General features: G+C 41.8%; 1 protein-coding gene across 1 annotated transcript; it reads right to left on the bottom strand.

Moving 5' to 3' along the window:
* Window positions 1-1486: 1486 nt before the first annotated feature.
* LOC139283135 (msx2-interacting protein) lies at window positions 1487-19529 on the bottom strand. Its single transcript, XM_070903094.1, is given in 17 exon segments — window positions 1487-2539; window positions 3496-3650; window positions 3745-3943; window positions 4046-4114; window positions 4430-6328; window positions 8936-9901; window positions 11036-11812; window positions 11982-12119; window positions 12214-12327; window positions 12420-12533; window positions 12639-12764; window positions 12849-13000; window positions 13175-13375; window positions 14027-14181; window positions 14344-14820; window positions 17717-18031; window positions 19287-19529. Coding segments are annotated over 17 exon segments (6072 nt in total). The 5' UTR covers window positions 19370-19529; the 3' UTR covers window positions 1487-2407.
* Between the last annotated feature and the right edge of the window lie 17 nt (window positions 19530-19546).

Raw genomic sequence — 19546 nt, 5'->3', positions numbered from 1 at the left:
TCAAGTCAAACATAGTGCATCTAACACGTGATTATCTCCCCCTTGAGGTAAATGTAACATACAGCCTTGTGTTTTATATTCTACTGTTCTTTGTACAACTCTGCAAGTTTAGGTTGTGAATAGGATTACATCATGTTTCTTGTGTGACAATCCCAATAATTACCCAAAAGAAACCTACACAGCAGTAACTGTCGTGCTTGAATATACCTCATTGATAAAAGAAGTCAGTTTACAGCAGGCGAGCTTCGGTTAATCAACAGTCCAGTACTGACAGGACCATCATACTGTACCTTGAACCAAGTCCATGAAGCCTGTCACCGGCTCCTGATTTATCATTTCCTGTGTTGTTCCTCTCTATACAGGCGTGACAGGACATTTTGACAGTAGGAAAATCACAGGTGTAAATAATAAAATGAATGATGACTTAATGTTATTTAGCTCCTTCAGTTTCAGGGTCCTGATATTGTGCATGCTGACTGGGATACTTGAATAGAACAGAGCCATCGTTAATGGTTAGTAACATGTGTTTTTCCTACTATGACAAGTCAAAATGTCTGCATGTCTGATCTGTCACGTTTAAGAGTACTCCACCAATTTAAAATTTTACTCCTATAACACGGTGGGACTCACGATGGACAGTTTCATATATCAAAATTAATGCAGCAGAACCAGAGATGTAGTCTCTTTTTTTATAGTCCACGCATTCTTCATCCTTGTCAAAACCTGGCGCCTAAATTACCCACAATGCAACGTCACTGCTCACAGCTCAGTCAGAGATTTGGGTGAGTTATACTAGTAACAGCTAATGTAGCCTCAAGCAGAGATGAGGAGCGGACTACAGAGGTCTGGTAATATCACCTCTTTCTTGTAGTCTTCAACCCCCAACCATTTATCAGACCTCTGGAGCCACAAAATGAAACCTTTTTTCCCCACATATGCAGTAACGCTAGTTTGCTGTTAGTTCGCTCGTTCGTGTTAAAAATCAGTGGAGTTGCCCTTTGTTTTAACCCATAGCAGTCGTTTCAAAAGTTTGCTAAAATGTTAAAGTGACATCTTATAATTAAGTTACTGTCCCATCAAACTCAAATACATTGGAACTGAACAGCCAGACTTCTGTTTTACTGCAATTGTTTTCATATAGGAACAATTATTATGCAACTGAGGCCTCTTTAGCTTCCAAATTATATGCAACATGTCTTGTAATTGTTGTTGACATACACACAGTTCATGTTAATTTACTGTGTAAGTGCTGGTCAATCATTGTTTGATTGTTTAATGATGAAAAGTGCTGGACCATTTTCCATTCGCACTCAGCAAAAGAAGCCACCAGCAACTGTTAACGACCACTTCTGTTTACTCAAACCTTTGTTGTATGATATGTAAGCGTAACCTTGTTTTTAATAAATGGCATGTCTTGAGTATAAAAATGAGTGAACATTCTTGCCAAATAATGACATAAAAAAATAAAAGGATTATATCTTAAATATTCAAGTTTTCTGGAGTTTGTTTTATTTGAGTTACAAAATATGAAGTGCCATCAGCAGACTCCACAGGAGAGTTTGCCAACCTTCTTGTGTTACAAGTATTTACACCCAAAAAAAAAAAATCAAGGATATCCATCTAAATTCCCACACTCTGCGTTCTGGTATGTCCCAGAGTCCAAGTCTCTGTCAAGTTGTCCAAGTTCCATTGTCAAAGTTTAAATATTTAAAATATTTACAAAGTCCTGTATTCAAAAACTCCCAAATCATACTGTAGCTTGTTCAATGCAAAGGCAGGTGTCAGAGGTGTAACTGCTTCAGTAGTGTGAGAAAATGAGCAGAGCTGGTGGAATTAAAAGGAGCTGTTAAACAAAAGTGGTCCTCTACAGGGTCTCCATAGTTTTACAGGTGAATTCTTCCTCCTCTAAAAGAAAGCCTGGGCGAGGAAGTCTGTACATAATCATTTAAAATTACATGTTGAAATGTTTTTTTAGCCATTGCGGTACAACAGCTTCTATGATCCTCTGTTGTGAAGAAATGAATATGACAATCAATAAAAGACAGATGAAAGAAAAAAGGCCACCCAGATAGTCACTCATTCTTGTTCATCAAACATCCTGATTTTTTCTTCAGAGCATCTCCGAACATTAAAATAAAACTCCAATAAATAGAAATACAGCAGAGAAATGGTCAAATAAGACTGATTCTGGTTTGGTCCATCCCTGAGTTATTTTGAGAAGGACAAAAACACCAGAGTGACAAAAGAAAAAAAGAAAAAGACTGGTGGGGGGAAAAAAAGCAAAACGTTGGTACAATCCTACACATTCCCATTGTGTCCAGGAAAAAACAAATTCTCATATTCCTCTGGTTTCCTGAGGCTCATCAGCGAGAACATCCAGCGATGGGACAGTTCCCAGCAGTGAAGGTTACACAGAGGTGATGACAATCATGAGGTGTGGTGAGATGCTGGAGATCCTGTTGAGAAGGTCGGGGGCGAGCTGGGATAAGTGGCTCTCTGAAAATTCGCATGGTGGGAAAATCTGTAGCACATAAGCAGGCTGGGAACACAAGGAAAACATCAATTACTCATTTGAAGTTACAAAGAACCAACAGATTTGATTACCAGTTAGACCAGGCTGGTTTCAGTAAGTCGGCCCTGTATTCAGGAAATTCCTGTTTCAAGGAGGTTTAAAAGAAGTCTACATAGGTTTTCAGGTTTAGCTTCTCCTCAGGCTAAACCAGTGTTACATGAGTACACAAGTTCCTCCTTGAAGGTTCCCCTTTGTTGCCACAGTGAAAATGAGGCAGTTTACCTTTCATGTCAAATTGTGATTTCATTTGACATGAACTGCACTACTTACAACTACGTACTTAAAATGTGTCAGATCTTTTTCAGTCATAAGTATCTGACCGTATTTTAGTCAAATGTATCAATGAACTGAAATTTAAAATAAAGCTATTATAAAACTGACCCATGGATGTAGCTTCATATTAATTTTAATATGTTAATATACCCTTAACTTTTTCACCATGTGTTCTCTCTTTAAACGTCCCTTAAATAAAATTAAGAAAACAGACACCCCGCAATCTGTTTATTGAAAATACAAAAAGGGGCAGATAGCCAGTCAGAAGTTATTTAAACACTATTACCTCCATACGGAGGCTGTGATGTCACCTAAGTAGCACAATGCAACTGATTAAGACTTTAAACGTTTATATAAAAAAAAAAAGGAAAAAAGCTAATGATCTTATTTTCTTGCTATAAAGTTAATCACTTCACTACGGCTGCAACTAAGTTATTTTCATTAGCGATTAATGTGACGATAATTGTTTTGATTAATAGTTCAGCCTATAAAATGTCAGAATACAAAAAAAAGACACATTTTCTTTTTATTAATCTTAGGGGAATTAATAGCTTGTGCTATTTGACCAACAGGCCAAAACAACAGTTCAGTTCATGACAAAAAAAAGCATCAAATTCTGACATTTGAGGCACATACAAGTCATCTCTCACCTGATTAGAACCTGGGTTGGGGATATTGATGATACCAGCAGCCAACTTTGTCTGCAAGTAGTTGATGAAAGCGGCCTTAAGAGCTTGAGTTTGGTTTAGGACATCGTCTTGATCTCGTCCACATGGCAGAGCAAGGAGAAGACAGAAGTCAGTGTCTCCCTGTACAGGGGAAAAAAAGGTAACCGTTAATAACAGATCGCATTCAATGAAACAGAAAACATTACTCAGTGGGAGTAAGACAGAAGACACGTACGGTCATTCTTCGGGCTACACTCTCCAGTTGTGAAGCCTCTAGTCTCATCCTCTGGACAATCCTAAGCAATGCGCCTCCTTCTTGTAGGGGCAGTGATCGATGAGCCAGAGCTTTGTTGCCACAGACAAAATGCAACTGGACTGCAGCTGTGTCATTCTTCAGTGCCAGCAGGCCTTGCCACACAATAGGGTATTTCTGTTTAAATATGAGACACAACAAAGACAAGTATGTCAGACAAAGTCAGCAGTTCAACAACCCTGAACACAATTTAAACTGTTGTAATGAGTTTTGTCTTACCGTGAGCAACTGCACCATATTAACAGGCTGCGTCATCTTGCCATCTGGTTTTGCCTGGAGGTCTGCACCCTAAGGTTTCAAGAAAATAGTCTAATGTCATGAACAGTTCCTGCATCATGAAGATATCAACCTGCATTTGCATATGAACTCATTTGGCCAGTTTATTATTGTCCGCCCCATTTATATTAATGAGGGGTCAGACTGAATATTAGAAAAACCTCCGGCCATAAAGTTAAATCAACAAGTCTCTTAGACAGTTTTAACAAAAACTGAACATTATAACCTTCATGCAGGTAGAATTTATTGTAGGACCGTTGTATTAAACTACATTAGTTTTAGTAAGGTGTACCCACTTAACTGGAGGGTTAAGTGCAGTGAACTCACCATGGTTGGTGTGACGCTCAGCGGTGGCTGGTTAAGTCCAACAGGAGACGTCTCTGGTATTTGAGAATGGATGCCTCTTGGGTTGGAGTACATCCCTGAGTACTCTGGGAATGAACCACTGGGTCCTGGTGTTATTAGCTGAGCTCTCTGGGGAGATGCCATTGCTTGCCCAGATTGTCGGATCCCCATCATTCCATCTTTAGGAAGAGGAGAGTGTGGCCTCTTTGCCTCTAATGGCTTTGTTATATCTTTCTCAGACACACCTTTAGGCAAAACATGTGCTCTTGGAGACAAGGATAAGGGAAGGCTGGAAGGAGTCTCTTGAATGTGTCCAGAATGAGAGTCTGTGGCTGAACGCTCTCCCTGTTGGTGCAAGAGCACACGCATATCTCTTTGGGCAATGTATGTTTCTAACTGGACACTACTCCGCAAAGGCCCACGAGGATCTGACTGCATAGTTTCCGTTTTTAGCTGTGTGGCAGATTGTCTTCCTGGAGCCTGGTGGAAGCGTCTAGCATCTTCCTGTTCCCCCTCATGACTCCTCAAAGAACTAGGGTTCACCTTAAGAACCTTGTCTCTGCCAACAGACTGGGGTGAGGTGGGCCGTGGCTGCATGGGACCAGACCAGGCAAGAGGCTCACTATGCATCCCATAGCTCATCACAGAGAGAGGTGGAGTATTGACCCGAACATCTGCTTGGACAAGATGACCCACTGGAATTGATTGGGAAACACGGTGAGGAGACATCCGTCCCAAGCCTCCAGGCACACTGTGAGGTGGCATGATAACAGACTGCTCTGGATGATGTACGCCAGTAATAAACTGTTGCATGGCAGGAAGGCCAGTGGATAACATCACTGGTATGCCTTTGGGTGATGAGGAGCCTATGGGTGAGGATACTTTAGTAAATGGAGAATGTGGATGGCCTGACTTGCGAGGTGATCGTGGTTCCTGTTTGACCCCACCAATATGTGAGGGAGCTCTGTCACCAGATGTTGTGACAAAACCTACATGGTTGCCAGGAGGAGAGGGCAAATGGGGGCTTATTGCAGGACTTATAGCAGATGTCCAAGGTGGTTTAGCTCCATCCGTACTGTGAGAATCAGCACTGTCCATTTTCTTTTGATGTTTTATTGGCATGTACTCTTGATGGTAACTCATTACTTGCTGGTTACCCTGTGTGAGACGCTTCACTACTCCTTGAGGTCCAGATTGGTAAGTAGGTTCCATCTTTTCCAAACCAGTGCTTTCTTGTTTAATAGAAGACAAAGTTGACTGCATCTTACCAGGATGCCCATGATCTGTCTGCAATGAAGGCCCCTTTTGAAGTCCTGAATGAGAGAGACCATACATTTCCTGTTTTATCTGGGGCATGGACACCAACTGCTGAGATTCCATGTCACCTGCTGTTGCTTGTGGGATCTGACTTATTTTTGCAATAATCCTCTGGGGCCCCTCAGTTTTCTGGCCTGAGTGGCTCAAAACTACCACTCCTTCAGATGTATTTACTCTCAAACCTGGGCAAGATCCTGTACCAAGAGTGGGGCTCTCAACAATGAAGCGTGCAGCACTTCCCTCCTCATCACCAACAGATGGCCCAAGGTATGATCCAGTATCATCTTTGCTGGGCCTATAGGATGGTTTGGGTAGAGTTATGTCCACACAGGGATTTCCAATGTTCATGTTTAGTTTGTCCTCAGGCTCAGGAGGGTTGCAAACCCGACTGATAACAGAGGTTGCAGTGGATGCAATAACAGAGATCACAGATTTTGTCTCAGGAGATGGTAGTGAGGCTGGAGGTCGAACAATGGGTGGAGCTGGATGAGCTGGCATTCTACTATCATGTAGTGGTGACTTATTTGGCACAACAGCTGATGGAGTATTACTTTCAGAGGGGTTCTGATCTCGAAGGGTGAGCAGATTACTAGGAATAGAACTACTGCCTGGCATTGAAGTATTTTTGTGTTTCATAAGAATCTGTCTCAAGTCACTTGTGCCATGATCTATATCCAAGTTTTCAGGATCTGAAGGTAAAGGCTGGTTTTCCTTGGATGCCAACGGCATGACAGGTGAAGAGGAGACCCCTGTATCTTTAGACTGCTGGCGCCAATCTGGTGGCGAAACAGGAATTCTACTTGTTTGAATGGGTCTGATATTTGGCCTGTTAGCTAGTGGAGACAGGGAAGGGGAAATGCACTCTGGAGGCACCTGTTGAGGCTTTGGACATATGGGACTCTTTGATTGGGGGTTGACAGGTTTAAGATGTTGAATGTGTTCTCCAGAAGTTGACTCAGACTCTGCGTTTACATCTGTAGCCTTGACAGCTGAAGGCTGAGGTTCTGGCTTCCAAGTAGTTGGAGTAATAACTGCAGCAGTTGCTGCTGATGGAATTGTTTCTGGAACAATCTTTGCACTGGAAGCTGTGCTTTCTGCTAAAGGAGTTGTCAATTCCTCACTTATTGAATGTCCTTCCTTTGCATCTTTTCTTACTTGCTTTTGGCCTTTAGAACGTTTGGGTGTTTTAGGTCTTCCCTTGGTGCCCTTTTTTGGTGTTGTTGGGAAGACAGTCTCTTCCTGTATAGCAAGTGTATTTGTTTCAGGTTCATCTTCCTTGGCAGGCTGAAAGTCTTGAATCTCAGGTTCTGAACCTACATCTGCACTTGGTGGAGGTGCTTGATTTACGGACACAGTTGCTTCCTCAGCAGTTATTGAGTCAATAGCAGCCATGAGTTCTGTCTCGCTCGCAGGATTAGAAGGTTTTTCCTCCTCTGGGTCAGTTTTTGCTTCTCTCTGTGGGACAACTGGTGTCGGGGGTTCAGTTGGAAAAGCAGGATCTGTAAGTTTAGCAATGTTCTCCACGGCCTGCTCCAATTCCAGCTCCTGTGAAATTAAGCTTTTTGGCGTTTCCAGGAGCTCCTTTTCTAAAGCGGCATTTTCCTTTTCTTCATTGTTGGAGCCTTCTCTGTTAGAATTAGTGCACTTTGAAACATGATCACTGTGGTCACCAGGTCTTAACTTTTTTGAAGAATCCTCTTGATTCCCAAGCGCATCGTCCCCTAACAGATCTTTGACCTCCGTGACATTTAGTCTGATTTTGAGGTTCTTGAGGACAGGAGAATTAGGAGTCCTTGTCAATTTGGTTTTTCCTCTAACAATCCTGTCTTTTTCTGAGGTAGGTTTCTCTTCCAAGACTGGGGAATCGGTCTCTTTCCCATTTGATTTACCCTCACAAGCTTTTTCATGGAGAACATCTTTATCTCTGCCCAATTCTCTTCCTTGTTTATCTTTCTCCTCTTTCTTTTGGTCAACTTTTATTGATGGATCTTCTTTATACGAACTTGATGAATCTTGCAAAGCCAAGCAATCTTCATCTGTGAAATCCATTTCCTGATCGTCCTCCTCAGCCACCTTGGTTTTTTCCCCCTTCCTTGTTGATCCAGATCCTAGGACTGTGGACATCTGATTCAATAAAGTCTTTGTGCCATGAGGGGATGTTTTCCCCTTTGACACTCTCGGAATTCGTTCACCACTTTCTGATTCATTTGAATCTGTGTCTTTATTGTCCATTTTTGATTTTTCTACTTTTACTGTTGAGCTCTCATCACCTTGTCTGCGATTTTTGGGAGGACGGCCCCTTTTAGTTGCAGGGGCTGGAGCAGGTGGATCCTGTTCGATACTTTGTTGTTGTGTTGCATCTTTGTCTGTACCTCGCTTCCGTGCAGAGCGTGGTGACTCTGTCATTTCCTTTCCAGAACGAACTGGCACATCATCTTCAACTGGTGTGGCATACACAGATTTAACATTTCTTCGTCTTGCTCTGAGTAATGGTATGCTCTGCTCTAACATATCAGGATCTGATCCATGAATAGGAGATTTGCCTGTGGACTTTGATTCAGCTCTTGGGGATGATCCACGTTTCAGCTTCTCTTTGTCAATGCGTTCACTCTTGCGTGTTGCTGGTTTCTCAGAACCAGAGGTAGACGTGACAGGAACTGGAGCAACTTGAGCAGGCGATTGTTTGCTCTTTTTATTTTTTATTTCTTTTGTTTTATGCTCTTTCTGAGGTGAGATGGGCTCGTCATTTGTGTCATTATCAATAGGCATCTGCACTTTACTAACTTGAAGTTTCTTCTCTCCCTCAGGCTCTGGTGCTGCTTTACAAGTGGAATGGGTCTCTTTTTTGACCATATCCACTTCCTCTGCAAGACTAGGTGGTATGGGACTTATAGCTTCGGGGGGTTCTGGTTGTGTTGTCTCAGGATCCAGCTCTGCTTCTGAACTGCTAACAAACTCATCATGAGAGTCGCGGCGGCATGTTTTTTCGGTACATAGAGGTTTTACATCCTCAGTTACAATATCCAATTTCCCTTCAGATGGAGAAAGTTTACAATTATCCACTAAATAACTGGGTTCGAGTACTGCTATTGGTTCAGAATCAGATGACATCTCAGTTGGTGGTTGGTGCACAAGTTCAACAGGTTCATTTTCTTTTACCTCTTCCTTTACCTCTTCCTTTATGAAAGACACATGGGGATATGGATCAGGAGTTGGATTTAACACAACACATTTCTCTTCTGGTGGAGTTAAGTCTTTGACCACAGATTGGGTGACAGATGTAGATGCAAGCCGGGGTTCAGAAATCAGCTCTTCAGCAGGACTGATGGGTTTTATTTCTGGCTCCAAGATAGATTCTCTTGTTTCAGTTGACTGCAAAACTTGTTGCTCTTGAACCGGTGCTTTTTCCACTTTATTCTCATCTGTGAGCATTGCGTTTCCTTTTGCCTCTTGCAGCTGTTGGGTTTTATCCTTCTGTTGTTGTAATCGTGTGAGTTCCAAAAACCGACTATGGAAAAGGACAACTGGCCCTGAGTCAAGTTCACCATCTACTGTCCCTTGCTGACTGGGTTGTTGGTTTTGTGTGTGCTCAGGTTCTTCATGTTTGCGTTCCAAGTGTTGAAGTCGTCTCGAGTCTAGCTCAAAGACAGGGCTGTGAAGGAAGCGGGAGGCAAATAGTTCCCTGCGTTCCTGTTCCTCCGGCTTAGGCTCCTCCTTTCTGTCATCAAGTTTGTCTTCAGATCCACTTCGAATCTTTTTCTTTTTCATGTACCAGGAGGGTGTAGGTCGTGGTGTTGATTCTACCTTCTCGGTATCCTTTCTGTTTCGGAAACTTGCAAAGTGAGAATCATAATCCAAAAATGACCAGTTGTCTTCTCTGGAAGATGAGAGAGATTTTGCACGTTCGAGCAGAGCCTTTGTATCAGGTGTGATGGTCTGGTCAAGTGCAAAGGAGTAGAACTTGTTCCTTTCAAGATGTGCTAGTTTGGGGTCTGAAAACCTGTCAACCCTTGGTCTCTCTGAGAAAGGCATAGATGTTGAGGGCACAGGAGAGTGGGGTTTGATCTCTCTGTCCTCCTCTGGGTCAGATTGTACCTCACCTGGCTCCAAGTCATGCCAAATACCATATTCCAAACGCTTGCGATTGTGAATGTTTTTACTAAGACTTCTAGAAAAGTTCAGGTCAGGCAATAAGTCTTGTTTAACTCTGCTCTCCCATCTCTTATGTTGTTCTTCTCCCACACTAAGTAAAGGAGTGTTTGGCTTGTTAACCTGTGTATTATGTGTCCTTTTGACTAACAGCTCCAGATCTGGGTGATTTTTTTCCTCATTTCTACTCAACTCTTTCTGAGAAGGATCCACAAAGTCCTCATCTGCATGGTGAGAGAAGTGCTGATGTCCTGGAGAGGTGGTATTGTTCCAGTCAGGATCTTCACTTTTTTGTCTAAAGCTCCGGTAGACACGCTCCCTCTTCATCCCTGAGTCAGTTTCAAATTGGTCTAGTTTCTTTAGTTTGTGAGACGGGAAATTATCTGTGACATCCTCAGGCGGTTTACCAACTTCATGCACAAGACTGCGATGTTCCAAGTCCTCTGTTTCACTTCCTTGGGGACTTCCTGGTTTGTCAGGTTTGTCAGACTCACGCTGCTGTTGCTGCTGGTGCAACCGTCTATTTTGCTCCATTTGCTTGCGGTAACTCTGAGAGAGGTCAATGTCAACATGGTCTTCCTTGTTCTTAGCACTTTTGTCAGTATCAGCATTCGGAGTACCAAATTTGAAAGCAGCATGGTGTTCTTGTTCTCTTATACTGCTTTGATCTGTGATCCCCTCATGTGAAAACCGTCTGGATGAAGCGTGCCCTGGATGTCGTTTTGACTCCAGTGGGTCCAAGGATCCTTCAGATTTCTCCCTTTGTCCTCTAAGGTCCTCTTGACCATCCTTCTGAGTGCCACTTTTATCAGTCTTGAGTCTTGAATCTCTCTTTTGAGAATCTTTGTGTTTATCGGTGTCCGACTCTTTTGAATATGTGCCAGTAGCACCAAAATCAGAGGATTGAATACCATCCTCCTCCTCATGCCTGCTTCTTTTCTGACGAATAGTCCTTCCACCGGAATCCGCAAAGCGTCTTTTCCTTGCAGCAAGACGATCTGAATCTACAGATGAATCTTTCCCATCATTTCCAATATCAGATTTCAGATGTTTCTTGAGTCGATTTTTTCCATCCAAGTCGGAATTTTCACCTTTACTTATTTCAGGTCTTTCACTTTTTACAGAGTCATGATGAGCAGTTGACAACTGACTTCCAGTAACAGAGTCACCATCTCCCTTACATTTCTGCCTCTCATGAGCATCTTGGTCTGATCCCCTTCCTCTTCCAGAGCCTCCTTCAAAACCACTCTCAAGCTCTGTTTCAGGAGGTGGGTTGGATGGGGATTGCCCCTTTGCTTTCCTTGATTTAATCTTCTCAGCTTTGTCTTTGTCACCTTTCTCTTTTCGTTTTGCACGCTTGGTTTTCTCAGCACCTGCCACACGATCTGGTTGACTGCTCTTCTCACTTTTGTCACTCTTGGAGGCATGTTCCAGCAGGGCCTTTTCAGATTTGTCAAAGTGTGGTGGTGACATTGAGCTCACACTACCACTTCGCTCAGAGGACTGGCTGTAAACCCGTCGTTCTGAGTCTCTGGGAGCACGTTCAGATGGTGAAGGCGATACTGTAGGAGTAATTGGTCGCCTTGGATGGGAGGGGCTCCACCTGCTGCGATCAGCCTCAAAACGTTCTCGCTCCCTTTCTCGCTCCCTTTGAATATATGTATATTTACGGATGTCTTGCTCAAAGGGGTCTCTGTAGTCCCTGTAGTCCCTTGGGTCTTCATGATAACGTGGGTCAAAGTGATCCCCCTGATAGTGTTCCAGTTCAGGAAAACGGTCTCTGCTGCGAGCAGCATAGTCTCTTCGTGCATCCTCTGGATAAAGGCCAGGGGTTCGTATATTCTCATAGTAAGCCCTTTCTGCTGTAAATTCATGGTATGGAGGTCTGCGATCCTCTCTGTAGATTCAATGGAAATAATAGGAAGAGAAAAGGAATGCATTTTGTTAAGCTAAATAATAATTTTACTTTCAGATTAAGAAATTACATATTTTGCAACGTAACTATTATTCTCAAGATTATCAGTCCACATCAGACATATTTTAGAGAAATTTGTGACAAAAAAAAGATTTAGTTGTGGACATAATCAATTGCATGGGCAATTTACCGTCGTTCAGCAGGAATTTCATAGAAGTCTCTAATGTCTTGACCAGATGACTGCATAGATCGGTAGAATGCCACCTGACTCTCTTGACTTGCAAAGTCCACCTTTCATAAATAAATAAGTTGTTAAAACACATACATATATACACACGCATACACAAAATACTTTTCACTATTCAACCCAATAGCTGAAATTTACCTTAATTTTATTGCCACCAATCTTCCAACCTTTGGTCTCCCTTACAGCTGCCTGAGCAAAGTCTGTGTTGTTGTACAAGATGAGGGCCATCCCTTTCAATCTATCAAACACAACCTAAAAAAAGGACAAAAACATACATTGGGAATTTTGAAAACTACACAGCATTAAAATCAAAAGCTGCAAATTTTATTGCTTTAACATTTTACCTTAACTACATGTCCATAGCGGCAGAAATGCCGTGTGAGGTATTGCTCTGTAATGCTGGTTGCCAAACCATCTAGCCAAACACACGTTGTGGGCATACTCTTCCCAAATCCAAGCTTCAAGGAGAAAGAAAACAACATGCAAATTATATACACAGAATCCATTAGATTGAAAACCTACACAGACCAGAAGTATTACGATTGTTTACTGTAAAACAATACCTTTAGTCTGTTGCTCCCCAGATACTCTCCATCCATCTTTTTAATGGCTTTGCAGACGCTGGCAATATCAGAATACTGCACAAAGGCATACTGGGGAACTCCATTTACTTTCTTGATGTCAATATCCTTGAGGAGAAAAGACAGACCAATTAGAGACATATCAAATGTAGAATGTACCAATTAACAGTACAGCGGCAAATGGTAGCATACCACAATTTCTCCAAAGCGTTGAAAAATATCGAGGAGTTGTTGATAACTGGTGGTCTTCTCAAGGTTGCCTATAAACAGTGTCCTTGTGGCCTTTGGGTGGAACTCATCTATCCGCCCATCCAAAGGCCTGAACTCATTTTCACTCTCTGTTTCTGAGGGAAGAAAGAGGTTTATCATTAATATCACTAAATTTCTGCTAAATGTCAAGCTTATATTCTCCACAACAGCACAAAAATACACAGGTTTAAGAAATAATGTTTGTTGAATTAATTTGTTGGCACCAAATATTCATCACAATACTGTTTTGTATATTTGTCATCACTTACCAGGACCATTCCAGGCAGTGACTTCAATAAGCATGCCAAAGAACAGCTTTCCTTTGGAGACACTGAGGGCTTTCTCTTGATCCTCTTGCTGTCTAAAGAACACCAAACCATAGCGGTCTTCTGATGCTCCATGGATCTGCACTGAGGTCACTTTCCCATGTTTCTTGAATTCATGGAAAAGTCCGTCTTTTAAACTTGTGTCTGCAGAGGGAAAAACAAAATATTGGTATCCAATGAGAGGGAGTACAGAAAACTTTCCAAAGAATTAAAAATCATAATAATGACAAAGTCGACATGCTATCTAAAAGGGAGCTTTTAATAACACCACATTTGCCCATGAACCTGTGGACAAGGGAATTATGCTTTTCATATTGCTGACTCTTCTCTCAGGTCCCTTTCACAGTCACTGCTTACACTTTTCTCGACTTCTAATTTTATACTGAAACTGAACCACAGTAAATGTTATAGTGACACTGATGTGGTTGGCAAGCAGATATGATTGGCTGTCACATATGCACATTACCAGGGCTCTACGCTAACTCTTTTCCCAAGGAGTACATGTGCTAAATTAAAAAAATCTAGGATCCCACAAAGAAATTTCAGTTAAACAGTTGAACTGGTATTGAGGATTTTGAGGAGGAGGATGTGGGCTGGTGCCGAATCAATGCAGGCCGATGTCACATCTGTCTCGCTCTTGTTTTTGCATAATTGGCTGTTCAAGCAACCCACAGAGCAACCAGACAGTAGTCCAGGTGATGAATAGCTATCCTCAATTTTAGACAATGCCCTCTGGCAACCATTTAACTCTTTTGTGAGGCTGACTTAAAATTTGTAAGCCATGTAGAAACTCACCTGTGGAGCGCACTGGTAGGTTTTGCACTTTAATCCCAAAGCTTCTGCGCGGCTCATCGGAGTCAAGCACCATAGAAGACTGAGGAGGAGCGTGTGTAGCTGACGACTGAACAGAGCGTGCCCGAGACCCATCACTTGAACTGCTGTTTGAGTCGCTGTTGTGACAAAAAAAAACAGAGAACAATCATTAGACACTTGTCAGAGTCAATAAAGTATTTGCCAATACTGACGGTTTGTGCATTGACAAAATGCATTCATCCAGTCAACCAACCCATAAAACATGAAGCATTAATATCACAACAAAACAAATGTCTCACCTGCCGCTGCCCGTGCTGCTGGTGCTGCTGACAGAATCAGAGCTTGAAGATCTGCTGTGGGATCGAGATCTTGGGCCTCTCCCAGGCGACAAAGGAGCTCTTTTAGGGGAATGAGGAGTTTTTGGGGTTTGTCCCGAGGTCCGTTGTGGGGAAGGGTGCCTTGACTGTGAGGAATGAGATGATCGGCTCCGACGGTGATGATAGGTTCTATCAACACGCCGTCCTCTGTCATCTCTGTATAGGTCACGTCGTGTAGAATTAGTAAGAGTGAAGGGGTCTCGAATTCTAGAGTCAAAATGTGGGTCTGATGCCTCAAAGCTTCCCCCAATGGCACTGCTCCCTGGGCCAGCAGCAGCAAACAGAGAACGATCTCGGTAATAATCAGCGTTGTAGTGACGCTGTCTGTCAAAAGTGCCACTGCGGTCATGGTGTCCATATGGGCTGTGATCATATGCACGTTCACGGCTTTCTGAACTACTGTGAAATAAGAACAGGGTAAAAAGAGGGAAAAAATAGTTACTTTGATTTGAAACAAAAAAGGCAAACAAAAAAATATTTCTGGTTTAAGCTATTTTGGCCTCTAAAGGCATAATAATGAAAATCCAAATGGCCAGTACAGCAAAGGCACAGCTGAGAGCAGGCCAGATAACATGTGGGATCAATTTAAGTAGCTTTACACTGGTATAAAGAGCAGTACCAGTATTCTTAATGTAAAGATCTTGTCATTATAGCCTTTAGCTAGTTTGTCTCTTTTGATTTGTTACCATCATAAAAAGCCTGGTCTCCTCTGAGGGGTTCCAGTTTGTCAAGAAAAAAACAAGTGCTGACTCTTATTGTATGTTAAAGAACTGCTTTTTAACTTCTTAGCAATGAGTTTCACATCAAAAGTTAAGATATTTTCATTCAAATGTGCCATGTGTGACGACATGACATATCGCAACCTATCAAATGCTGGCACTGTCTGTAAATACTAATATGGATGACTTTTTTGGCGCTGCTCCAATCTCCAAACTGCCAGTAGCCTAAAATGACATTTAACTTTCTGACAGCAACAAAACTAACAAGCACAATTTTTCTTTACTGTAAATTCATAAACAGTCACATGAAACAAAGCCACCCCTGACTTTGATAGTCACTATAACCTTCTTTGTTTCATTTTGATGATCTAATCATCCAACACATAATTCAGCAATGATGAAATGCTGTTCTTAGTCTATTTCAATTATTTTTATTTGAAAAACAAAAACATTGAGCACTTTTGGGTGCTCCTCTGGGTGTCCAGGGGAGCCGATTTCAGAGGCTAACTGTTCATGAACTATTGCTGTTAAGAAAAAGAAAATATAAAAATTTCTTTTAAATATTCAACTGGACAATTCTATCAAGGAGCTCCGTGGTACTGAAATTTCAAAAAAATGCCATGCAGAGTTCAGATCAATGTATTTAATGTGAAAACAATATTTCATAGTTAAGTGATGCTGGAAAAAATAAGCACTTATATAAAGAAATGACAAACAATATGCATATTTTATATATGCATTTTATAAAATATATGTTTCCTCTCTTGCATCAAGTTAATCCTTTCCCTTAAAAGCAGTGCAAAACCTAATATTAGACAAAGCACTAAATAAGGTTACAGAAAGAAAATATGCAGAGGGCAGAGCAATACCAACCTTTTGGAAAAGAAGTTACCGAAACTAATCCAAATAAAATCTAGGTGGTCAGAATGTGAGAGCCCGAATGAAAAACCAAGGGGAAAAATCAATTGATCTAATTAGGCAAAAACGGATCTCTTGAATCGCACTGCACGTTATCTTCAAATACTGTGGAGCACCAGGCCAGTAGATTGTTGATGTATAATCCACTATTTAATTCTCTTCACTGGATGGAAAAAGGGAAAAACAAAAGAATCACAGAAATGGACCTCTTTATGGATTTCAGGACATGTGGTAAAAAAAAAAAACTATAGGAACAGAAGACCTTAATAAATAAATATGGATTTAAAAAAAAAAAAAAAAAAAGATGATGAACTTCAGGGTAATTCAGCACATTCCAGGTTGACTATACAGTAAGTTGGTGCCCGAATGGAAAATACATCCAATTGGATCGGTTTTCTCTTGTAGTATGAGGAAGTAGTATGTTCCAAAGGTTCAGCTTCACGGGGGGAAAAATGTATTCCACTGGTGAATGTCAAGTAATTTAACATCACACAAGCTTGTAGATTCGCCGACACTACGATCACAGCATATAAAATCCTCGTGGGCTCATAGGCATGACGTAATTCCACAATCCAAGGATCTTATCAGGTGTACATACTGGAAGGCTTCATCTTTTTGTGGCAACATTTCAAGTTACTTTGAAAAACTTGTCTTCAGCTCTGTGTAACATACTTTGAGTGCTCTTCTCCTCACTGAGGCCTTACACAGCTACATCCATACTCGAGTAATCCAAATGAATGGCAGCTACACCTATCCATACTACGGTCCACATCAGTACATCCAACATGGGGTATCGGTATTGCGTACATCCAGGATGGTACATCCCAACTATGCGGTCTTCATGTGTCTTCGTGGCCATCAATCCAAAACAAGAATAGCTCCAATCTTTGCTGGTTGGTTGTTTGGATCCTCAGTTTTCTTGCAAAGTCTTCTTGGTATAGCTTCCATATTTGGCCCAAAAAGCGATTATTATAATACAGTTAATCTCATCCTAAAATGACTGACATAGCCTATGACCTATGCACTACATCAATCTTTCTTGTGATGCGTAACAAATGTAAAGTTCTTCCATCCACTTGTTCAAAACTTAAATCCAGAACGAGCCGTATCCAGATGCAAAAAATGGTAAAAGTAGTCCAACCACCAGCTGTTGCCAAGAGGGGGAAAAAACTGACAACCCGAGATGGGAGATCCTTAACGTAATGATATATTAGTAATAGATTCTTCAAAGAAAAGTAGATCCTTCATATTGGGGATTTACTTCCAGTTTCAAGCGATTCCAAGTAAAAATCACGGTTAGATCCCATATTTAGGAGGAAAATGTTTTGAAAATATCCAAAAGCTCCCCAAGGTAGTTTCCCACAAAATGTAATAAATCCAAAACTCACCAGGATATTCCTCATAGATGTAATATCCAAACCAGATGTCAAACCTTGAATCATAGTTACCTTACCAAATGATAATGTGTAGTTAATTTACTTAGATCCCATGGGAAAGGCGAGTCAATTATGATGAAAAGTGGAACGATCCCTAATTACCTTTGTGTGACCCCCTTGAGGCATCTATCTCTCACGGATAACCCCACTATGTGTTTAGGTTTTACACCTATCCAATACCTAGATTCCCCTGGATTTTAAGGGGAGGCCGTGTCCACTTACCCATCTATTCTCCGTTCATAACGTCCCTCTCTGGTGTGAAGGGACACAGGTGGACCAAACACTGGGCCAACTGTTCCCCTAGAGAATCCTGTAACGTCTCGACTGCTCGAGGGAGAGCTGTCTTCAAGGCCCCGAACAGCACTAGGGACTGACCCAGGTTCATTGTAGTCAGTCCGAAGGTCCCTGTCTCCCATCTTGTTGACAGCATTGTGAGCCTTCTGCGCACTTTTGATATCCACAAAATCCACAAAGGCTGCAACACCACCCTCTGACCCTCGCTTCCGCAGAACTTTAACACTTTCCACTCGCCCATACCTGAGAGGGAATTAAAATGAAAACAAAGAAGACAATTACATATACAGCACCTAAGAATAGGGTAGGCGTAGCTGCATCACTGTAGAGTCTGGTAAATAACATGCAGAAAAGGCACTGATACTATAAGCCAACAGTTATGATTCTCTTCCAATTATGAACGAAAGCAAGTTTCCACTAATCTTCCCTTTTCGGCCACCAAACATGAATGAACTGTCTTGTGTTGAATGACTATGCTTGGTGTTTACAAGTATTTTTGGGTGTGTTGAGAGGTTTCTTAACAACTTCAAAGTACTAATGTTAATCAAACATCTCTCTGGGATCTAGCACATTACAAATGTCTCTGTTTAACAACTATAAAAAGCATCGTCAAACACACAGCTGTCAACAGACCACAAGTAATGCGGTAGAGCAAAAGCTCCCATAAACTGTGACTGATGAGTTACTGGAGTGGCCTTAACATTACGTAGCAAATGATAAGGACATATAACGTTACATGGCTTCAAATTACTTCTATGAACACGGGAGAGCATACAAGTTTACGTTGTTAGCTGTCTTTAAATTCAAGTACTTGCTTACTAGCGGGAGCAAAACCTGGTTAGCAATTTACTTGTAACTTGGCCACATTAGAACAACAACAATGGATATCTTAGCTGAGATTAAGTAGAGTGACGGCTACCGACGTCAAGCAGCTCAACAACTTGCTAACGTTAACATTTGATTATCTGCACAGTGGGCTCACTGATAGGTCGCAGATTTAGTCTTCTCTGCATTTCAATAATCTCTCTAACAACACTTTTGACCAAATAAATAACGTTATGTGTCAGAAGTTTCCAGTGGTAAAAAAACACAAGTCATCTAATGTTATGTGACCTACTGTCCAGCTAACGTTAGCTGCCTTTTGGCTTGTACTGATCATGAAAACGTCTTGACTTCCCACAAAATGGTTGGCTGGTTGGTTGGTTGGGTGGCTAGCAAACCTAGCTACTTGCAACCTGGCGTTAGCAAAAGTTAGCCAAACATTACAAATCGTAAACATTAATACTTGAATGGTCCTATTCCCGACATTTCGGTTTAACACATATCGCTGTGCTGCAACGTAGCACCGGCAGCACATAAGAAACTTGTAAAACTTTAAACAATGCTAACGTTAGCTTTGTTAGCATTAGTCGCAGGCTACCCTCGAAACTAGCTAACATCAGTGCTGCACCTAGCGCGCGCTGCTTCGCCAACAGAGGATCCCTCTTGCGTAACCTACCGTTTAAAATGCTCCACAATTTTCTCCTCTCGAACATGTTCGGGTAAATTTCCCACCCAAAGGTGTCTGGTTTCCCGAACCATCTTGCGCTATTCTTCCCCCCTTCACACACATATGATCTCGCACGTTTCTAATCCCTGCCGGTCGGAGGTCCGCCTGAACAAAATGAACGACAGTGGACTCCGTGAATAATCTGGGCCTGGTAGCCCGCTGCCCGTTTAGCTTTAGCTGCTGCGTCCTCGATCCATGCACGTGAACGC

The sequence above is a fragment of the Enoplosus armatus genome, chromosome 3 (assembly GCF_043641665.1).
Source record: "Enoplosus armatus isolate fEnoArm2 chromosome 3, fEnoArm2.hap1, whole genome shotgun sequence".
NCBI lineage: Eukaryota > Metazoa > Chordata > Actinopteri > Centrarchiformes > Enoplosidae > Enoplosus > Enoplosus armatus.
This window is presented reverse-complemented; position numbering and strand designations above follow the sequence as displayed.